This window comes from Benincasa hispida, chromosome 12 (assembly GCF_009727055.1).
Source record: "Benincasa hispida cultivar B227 chromosome 12, ASM972705v1, whole genome shotgun sequence".
NCBI lineage: Eukaryota > Viridiplantae > Streptophyta > Magnoliopsida > Cucurbitales > Cucurbitaceae > Benincasa > Benincasa hispida.
Window position 1 is genome coordinate 35,930,495 of NC_052360.1, and position 9,612 is coordinate 35,940,106.

At 31.6% G+C, this 9,612-nt stretch overlaps 1 protein-coding gene across 1 annotated transcript; it reads right to left on the bottom strand.

Annotated features, from left to right (window-relative positions):
- Window positions 1–760: 760 nt before the first annotated feature.
- On the bottom strand, window positions 761–2,754 carry LOC120068409 (glutathione S-transferase 3-like). The gene is made up of 2 exons (XM_039020166.1): window positions 2,425–2,754; window positions 761–1,105 (listed from the first exon to the last, which is right to left on the bottom strand). Exons 1-2 carry the CDS (start codon window positions 2,752–2,754, stop codon window positions 761–763), a joined length of 675 nt encoding a protein of 224 aa, XP_038876094.1.
- Between the last annotated feature and the right edge of the window lie 6,858 nt (window positions 2,755–9,612).

A 9,612-nucleotide genomic window follows, 5' to 3' on the forward strand; every position in this document is an offset into this window, starting at 1 on the left:
AGAAGAGTCTCCAATCTAGACAATGGAGATTTCTTTTGGTGCTACTTATGGTTAGATTATAATGGGTAGTTGGTGACCACTTCGAGTGAGACTTTTCTAATTACTTTTCTATTATTGTTGTTTGTTGTCAAGATTTTTAATCTTTATATTGTGTATGCATCTAGTTGTGACTAAGGAAAATTTATTGTAACCTATTATTGATTATATTTAATAGAGATTTTGGTTTCGATTCTGGTTTTTTAATCCTTGAGGAGATTTTCGATGATTGATTATTATTATTATCATCATCATCAATAGTCAATTAATTTCCTTTAGATTCACAGAAAAGGGCGGATAATTAATCCTAGGAATATATTGATTATCCCAACAATACCCACATTTGTTATACTAATTATAAAACAAAGTTTTAAATCAGTTATCAATAATTGTATAATTATTAACTATAGTTATTTAGACATAATCAAAATTAAAATTACCAAGAAAATAAACATAAAAAAAAAAAAAAAAAAAACACGAATTCAATTCATCCAACTATTAATATTCAAAATCACACCAATACACAATCAAAAGCTTCACAATTTCTCAAATTCGTGAAACCCCACCACCACTTTCTTCCACACAAATTAAGATCACACTCAAAAACAGAAACATAGAAACTGAAAACAGCAATCATATGGCATGGAAGAGAGCCAATCTTGTAGTTAAATATGAGAAACACACACACAATGATATATATATATATATATATATATATGTTTCTCTATTCAAGTCCAAGGTTCTTTCTCATGGAGGTGAGAAAGTGATAGATCTTCCCAGGACAAGGGATAACACTTGCAACAGTCTCCTTCTGCAAACATCTCTTTTCCCAAGCTGATAATTTAGGGCAATGTTCTTCCACTTTGAAGTTCCCTATTTTCTCATAAGCATAGAACCAACTTGTGAATGGAATTGCAATCACATCTACAATCCCAAAACTTTCACCTCCAAAGAAATCTTTGTCCCCTAAAGCTTCCTCCAATTGCTTTAAAATCTCTATCAACTCTTTCTTGGCTGCCTCTTGCTCTTCTCCATTGCTCTTCCAAATCTTGGAACCCACATCAAATACCTTACCAAAAAAAGTTTGAAAATTTTTTATTCTTCAAAGTGAAAGCATGAAATGTATATAAATAACTCTAGCTAGGCAGAGAGATCAATGTTGAATTGTCACCCATTTTCAGCATTTATATAACCATTAGGAGTCATTTTATAACTAATTGATTTTTAGTTTTTTAAACACTAGTTTTCAACTATTGTTTTCTTTTCTTTTTTTAATTTGTACTTCTTAAAAGTGTTTTAAAATACCAAGTCAAGTTTTTTAAATTAAAAGAAAAATAGATTTTAAAAATTTGTTTTTATTTTTAGAATTTTGCTAACAACTCAACTAATTCCAAAACCTTACTATAATCATTTAGAGCCCTTTAATAAGTAATTAATTTTAGTTTTTTAAACATTAGTTTCCAACTATTAAACATTAGTTTTTTAAACATTGGTTTAATAACTAATTCATAGAAGTGTTTTAAAAAACCAAGTCAAATTTTTAAAACCAAAAGAAAATTTATTTTTAAAAATTCATTTTTTAAAAAATATTTGCTAAGAACTCAACTGCATATGGAAACTATTGGTCAAGAAGTTGTAAGAAAATATGCCTAATTTTCGAAAATATAAAACAAAAAACTAAATGATATTCAAGCAAGGTCTTAATTATCTATTTGATTAGGGTAAGTTATCAACAAAATATGACAGTTTTATTTATAACAAAAACATAACTAGGAGGCTAAATTTCTTTTAAAAGAATAAATTGAAAATGGAGAAAATAATTAGGAAAAATTTCACATATAGAAATAATGTCAAACCATTTACAGAAATAGTAAAAAAAAAACACTGATAGATTTCTATCGGCGTTTATCAGTGATAGACTTCTATCAGTTTCTATCATTGATAGACTTCTATCAATTTCTATCATTGATAGACTTCTATCAACATCTATTAAAGAAGAATAAAATTTTGCTATTTTGTGTAAATAGTCTTCCTTATTTTTTTATTTTCAAAAATCTCCATAATAATTAATATTAATACGCTTCTAGTTAATCTTAAGACTTTTTTTAAGGAAGAAGTTAATCTAAAACTAAGCACACACAAATGGGTAAGTTTCAATTATTCATGCCCCATTTGATATTAAAAAAAATGAAAAATGAAAAACATGCCTAGCTATGCCTTGATAGTCAAAACTTTTGGTGTAACCCAATTTCAAATACATTTTTATGATTTCAAAGGATAAACACTAGAAAATTATTGACTTTGGAAGGGTGTCGAAGTGTAGTTAAAAGTCATTTCAAACAGGTTCTAAAATATTGATAAGAAAGCATAGAAAGAAAACAAACAAACCTTTTTGTCGATGTAGTCAATCCAAAACCGAGCTTGAGCTCTTTTGTAGGGCGAAGAAGGAAGAAGTGGGGAAGAAGAAGGCCAAGTCTCATCAATATAGTTAACAATAATGGAGCTTTCATTCAATGGCTTACCATTATGCAAGAGAACAGGCACTTTCTTATAAATAGGGTTAGATTTGAGCAACAACTCACTTTTCCCACCTTTGAAACCAAACAAATCCTCTTCTTTACTTTCATAACTCACTCCCTTCTCATTCAAAGCAATCTTAACCCTATTGCAAAATGGGCTGAGCACACAGTCCAAAATTATAACCTCCTCTTTTGACATCTTCAAGATACTTCCTTTTTCTCCCCTCTAAAAAGGCTCCTCTATTTCTCTATATGTCTCCCTTTGCTTTAGCTCTTTGGCTCCTTGTAGATTGTGCATGAAGATAATATGTTTATATAGAGATGAAGATACTCAACAACATGGTTGGTTTCTTCATCTTTTGATTTGATTCTATTCTTTCTCGATCTATTTCATTTTATTGGGATCAACAATATATGAGATTGGAAGATTCGAACATTTGATATCTTAATCAAAGTTATATGTCTAATTAAACCAATTGAACTTTGTTCAGATTTTGACTTATTTATTTATTTTATAATTATTATGATACTCGTTCCAAACTATATAATATATAACAACCAAAACTTTGTTACAAAGACATTGGAGTAATTGATATATTGGAGAGTATAGCTATGGTCGGCCCAACAAGGAAGTATAAGCATAGTTTATAAAGTTAATAATGAAAGAAACTACATGATCAACATGACTTGGCCCTTTTTGTTTTATTTGTATTAATGCTTCCAAAGAATTGAGTTTCACAATGTGGTAAGAGTATATGATGTTCAAGTTCTCTTTTGTTATATAAATAAATGGAATTTCCAAGACCTTCTAAGTAAATATGAATGAATATGCTATATTATAAAGTTTTATAATTATTTAAGTTATATGAAGTGGGGTAATTTTCTATATATTTCATAGGTTGGAACATGTTCTATTTTATTATATTAAAATATAAGTATTTACAACTCGGTTATAAAATGACTTATATATATATATATATATATTAAGTGTAGTTTGATCTCACATTATGTCGTCTCTCAGTTTAGGTAAATGTTGACAAAAATATTGACATGAAACAAAAAAAAAATAGGAAGAAATTATTTATTGTTTATATTATATTCACATTAGCAACATTTTATTGTTTATTTTCTATGCTTCATGAATTTTTTTAACGATATAATGAAAATGTCGATTTACACTCTCCTCATATGAGATATCAAGGTTGAACAAATAAAAATGTAGAAATATCGACAAAAGTATCCGGTATGCATGTATGGATTATTTTTGGATTATTTTTGCATGAACGATTTCTTCCTCTCACTGATTTTTGCTTTCGATTTCTTCTTCTATTTTGCTTTCTACTTTCCAAAATCTCATTGATTTTCCTCACCGAGACCTCCATTTCATCGAAATCTTCCAAAATTTCGATTTTGCTCGATTTTCAGTCCTCCATTTGATCCTCACTGAATCCTCTATTGTAGCGGTCGTGTTGCTCGATTTTCATACTTTTTTTACTATCAATTTTTGCTCCTTTTTGTGGTATATTTCTTTCTCTAGTTGTTTTTCAATATATTTTAAACTTAGAAATATATGTATGTTTTTGGAATTCTTTCTCTAATTTATGTATGTTTTTGGCTGATCTATATTTATATGTATGTTTTTGCATGTTTTTGGGTTGAGTTTATTTTAAACTTAGTTTATGTATAGTTTATGTATAGTTTATGTATGATTTAGTCTATGTATAGTTTTTGTATGATTTAGTTTATGTATAGTTTAATTTATGTATAGTTTATGTATGATTTAGTTTATGTATAGTTTATGTATGTTTTTTGGTTGATTTAGTTTATGTATATTTTTTGACTGATTTAGTTTATGTATGTTTTTGGGCTGATCTTATATTTTTTTATTTGTTTGGATTGATTTAAACATAGAAATCTTATATGTATTTGTTAGGTTGATCTTATATGTATATGTTTGTAGATCTTATATTTGTTTATTTGTTTGAGCTGATTTAAATATATAATTTATAAATCTTAGATTTGGTCTGATTTAAATGTATAATATTTAGATTTTATATGTTAAATTTAGAAATTTGAGTTTGTTGGGTTGACATATTAACATATTTTTTTGTCAACTATGACAATTGAAAAAAACATAATAAATATGCCAATGCGTCCTGAAGATTTAGTAATTCTTGAACTTGGAAATGATGGAGATAGTGACATTGACGTTGAAGTTGATGAATTATTTGGAAACGACGGTAGTGGTGAACATGATCTTGAATTGGTACCATCGGAAATGTGCACCCAAATAGATTGGAAAATGACAAATTCAACTTGTGAACTAGAAGTCTACTTTGAAAGAAATGAATGTAGGAGTAGATAACTGTAGTTTAATACAAAAAGGAATGTTATTTAATACCAAAGAAGATTTACAGCTTGCTGTAAAAAAATATTGTGTGACAGAACACTACGAAATTATCGTAGTGGAATCAAATTAGGATCTTTGGTATGTTAAATGTAAATCATGGAGTGACGGTTGTGCTTGGAGGCTACGGGCATGTCGGTGCAAAACTCATGGGATGCTCGAAATCACAAAACTAAGGAGAACACTCATGTTTGTTTTCAGAATTGACACAGGATCATTCACAACTGAATTTAAATTTCATGAGTATCGAAATTCAAATTTTGGTTAGAGCTGATCCTGGAGTACCTATGGCCCTACTTCAAGAAGTCATTAAAAAACAATATGGCTATAATGTCAATTATAGACAGGTGTGGCAAGCCAAGAGAAAAACGTTAATTGTTGTGTTTGGCGATTGGGGGAAATCATATTCGAAGCTTCCGTATTGGCTGAATGCTGTTGTTCGTTACAATCCAGGAACACGAACAGATTGGTTTTTACTTCCCTTTAATGTGCCAGGTACGACTATTTTTGGACAAGTTTTTTGGTCTTTTGGTCCTGCAAAAGAAGGGTTCAACCATTGTAGGCCATTAATCCAGATTGATGGAACTCATCTCTATGGAAAATATAAGGGGAAATTATTGACAACCTTATCTATTGATGCAAACGGACATATATTTCCCCTTTCTTTTGATATCGTAGAAGGTGAGAATTCGTCCAGTTGGTCATGGTTTTTGTGGACATTGCGTGAATATGTTACCCAAAGAGAGGGTATTTGCTTGATTTCTGACAGACATAAGGGCATTCTTTCTGCAATTAATAATGAAGAAATTCGTTGGAGTGAACCCACCGATATTGTCTTCGCCATGTTGCCAGTAATTTCAATACAAAATACAAATTGAAGCAACTAAAAAGTTTGGTGTTTAAGGTCGAAAATCAACACCAAAGGCGTAAGTTCATTCGGTGCATGAAAGAATTGAAACAATTGCACCCTTAATGTCTTGAATTTTTTTTAGACATTGACTTGGAAAAATGGACACAGTCACGACGGTGGGTACCGCTATGGGTGGATGACCAGCAATGCAGCCGAATGCATGAATGGCGTTTTCAAAGGTGCTAGAATATTACTAATTACTTCTTTGGTTAGGCTAACATTCTATCGCACAATACTGTATTTTGAACGTCGGAGACAAGAAATCAGTGAAGCATTTGATCGTGGAGACATATATACAGAATATGCCCTAAAGAAACTGAAGAGGTGGGAAAAACGAGCATCGACACATACGGTGACATCCATTGACAGGGAAAGTCAAACTTTCGAAGTACAAACTGGCATAAGTATGATTTCTCCCTACAAAGGACAACACACAAGTTTTAAGCTCGAAAGAAGGGACATGTTCTTGCAATAAGTGGCAATCATTCAAGATTCCATGCTCTCATGTAATTGCAGTTTGTAATTATATGCATATGACATATCTACCACTTATTGATGAATGCTACAAATTGTCCAATTTCAAGCGTTGTTTTGAAGACCGCTTCCATCCAATTCAACACCCAGATTATTGGCCAGAATTATCATTTACAAAAGTTTGTCCAAATGCGGACTTACTTAAAGAACAAGGTCGGTCAAAAAGTATGCGCATTCATATGAAATGGATTGGAGAGAAGCAAGCCAAAAAGTGCAATGTACAATTTGTAAAAGAGAAGGACATAACAGACGCACTTGTCCACACCGTAAACTAGGTGCTTCGTTGTCTTCGGGTCATTAGGTGTATTTTTTTTTTACTTATACATTTCATGTATTTGTATTCTTTATGTATTTATATTTTTCATGTAATTGTATATTTCATGTATTTGTATTCTTTATGTATTTATATTTTTCATGTAATTGTATATTTCATGTATTTGTATTCTTTATGTAATTATATTTTTCATGTAATTGTATATTTCATGTATTTGTATTCTTTATGTATTTATAATGAATTTATGTAATAAATTTATTTTATGTAATTATATTTTTTAATGTATTTTTTATGTATCTTTTATGTCATGGATTTTATTATGTAATATAATTTGAACTTTTTAGGTAATGGAGCCTAGTCCTTCTAATCATGTACAATTGTACCAACAAAACACGCATCGTTCACAGACAGTATGGGATAGTTCTTCCACTATAGTGTTGAGTTGTCGGAGAAGGGAGGGGACTACACAACATACTATCTCATTTGATCACCGCATTATTCCATATGTTTAGGAGATAGGTTTTCTTGGAGTTGTACAGATTGGTTTCATCCAGCTTGATTGGCACCTTATTACTACTCTAGTTGAGCGCTGGAGACCAGAGACCCACACATTTCACCTGCCATGTGGGGAATGTACGATTATGCTAGGGTGGTCATTCAAACTGCAAAAACCGAACTGAACTGAAGACTTAGTGAAACCGAAAAATTCAGTTCGGTTCGATTTCACTTTCGAAAACCGAATTTGAATACGACACAGATAGTTTTTAATTAATATATTATTATATATTATTTATATTATTTATTAATTATTATATTAATTTATTTAAAAAAAGAGTAAAACTGAATTTTAAACCGAACCGCTTTTAATTTAAAGAACAACCCGAATTTAAAACTGAATCGAACCAAACCGCTTTTAATTAAAAAAAGAATAATAACATGGATTTTTTAAAAAATGCCAAAACCGAATTTGAAACTGAACCGAACTGCATAGAACCAATGGAATGGTTCGATCGGTTTAACCACCAAACCGAACCGTTTCCACCCCTAAATTACGCTGCAGGATGTTGCCGAACAATTTGGTCTATGAGTGGATGGGCAACCACTAACAGGCTCACTACAATATGACTGGAAGAACGTTGTTGAAGAGCTCTTAGGCGTTCTACCAAAGGATCTGAAGGGATTAAGATTGAGAATCTCTTGGTTTGGCGTCCCAGTTTCCCGAATTACCTCCGTATGCTTTGACGACATCAGCGTATGTTATGGTTACGCAACTTGAGCAATATCTATTTACCTGCAGCTTATTGGAGGATTTTTATTTGCCGACAAGTCAAATACTCTGGTGCATCTCATGTTCCTCCCATTATTGTCTGATTTCGAGCATGCTCGTACGTACTCGTGGGGTGGTGCATGTCTTGCATGGTTGTACAGAGAACTTTGTCGGGTTTCCAATACACAAGCATTGGAAATAGCGGGGCCACTGATACCATTACAAGTATGGGTTCATGATCGATTTCCAATTAGAGCACCACAAGTCCAACTACAGACCCCAGATCATCGTCCACTTAGTACCAGGTATTATTTTATTTATATATTTATTTCGTTACCATTTTATATAAGAATATAAATTAATTGTATTTTTTATAATTTTAGATGGAATGGTAACTGCCTCTGAACAGTCAGCAAATATATTGCTCGTGTACAGAAAAATATTCGACATGCTGACGCACAATCAGGTAGTAAATATGTATATAAATGAATATTTAAAACATTTTATATTTATACTTATTATTATTATTATTATTATTATTATTTTGGTCAGGTTATTTGGACGCCACACACACAGATTTGGTCATCCTTAACTGATTATTGTCGTGATGGTGAAGACATCTGGTTGACGTTAGCCCTCTTATATGCTTTCATATAGTAGAGTGGCATCATCCAGATCGCGTGCTGAGACAGTTTGGTATGCGACAAATGATACCTTCGTTGTCCTATACACTCCCATCACTATACCAGATTGATTTAAGAGGTAAGCACGACCAAGACTGGCATCGAGTCCATGCAGAATATTTATCCTACTGGCATGGACGACGTGATCGTTGTGCACAGGGAGAATTAACAAATGGGCCAGCTGTATCAGACGACTACTTTCCCTTATACAATTCGATCACGAGGCGATTTATCTCACCTGGCGGTGCTTACTATTACTGCATGGTAAGAGATTTAAAATCAGACATTTTCCATATATATGATATGAATATTGTTTAATATTTATTTTTTTTATTGTACAGAATAATTTTATTGGTGATGTTCAACAATATTCAGTGCAGAACAACTTACCAGAATTGGGTTCAATGTGTCAGCAAACATTGGTCAACGTAGAAGGTATTATTCAACAAACAAGACGATTCAATGTTGCTGACACCGATCGAAGACGTATTCGCCGTAAACGACAACGATAACGGGGTGAACCTTATTTAGAGGGACACGTAGACAACCCCATGAGAAGTAAGGGCCAGGGGGAGTCGTTTTTAAATCCCGCATTGTATCATTTTCAAATTGTAAATTAAAGAACTAATTGTAAATATTCTTTAATATCATGGTATATTTTTTTTAATATGAGTGCAAGATGTTTTCATTGTAGATAAAATATATAATTAAGTTTAATAATGAAAGAATTAAGTTTAATAATTAAAAAAAATTATAAACAATAATGAAGGAATTAATTTATATNAAAAAAATTATAAGCGAATCGTGTACCGGGTACACGAGTTCGCTTGACGATCAACCAGTCAGCCGACGTGGTTAACTGACTAGATTAAATGGTACTCGTGTACCGGGTACACGAGTATGCCACATGGTAATCGTGTACCGAGTACACGATTCCACTACACTAGTTTTGTCGATACTTTCCCAAAACACCTATTACCTT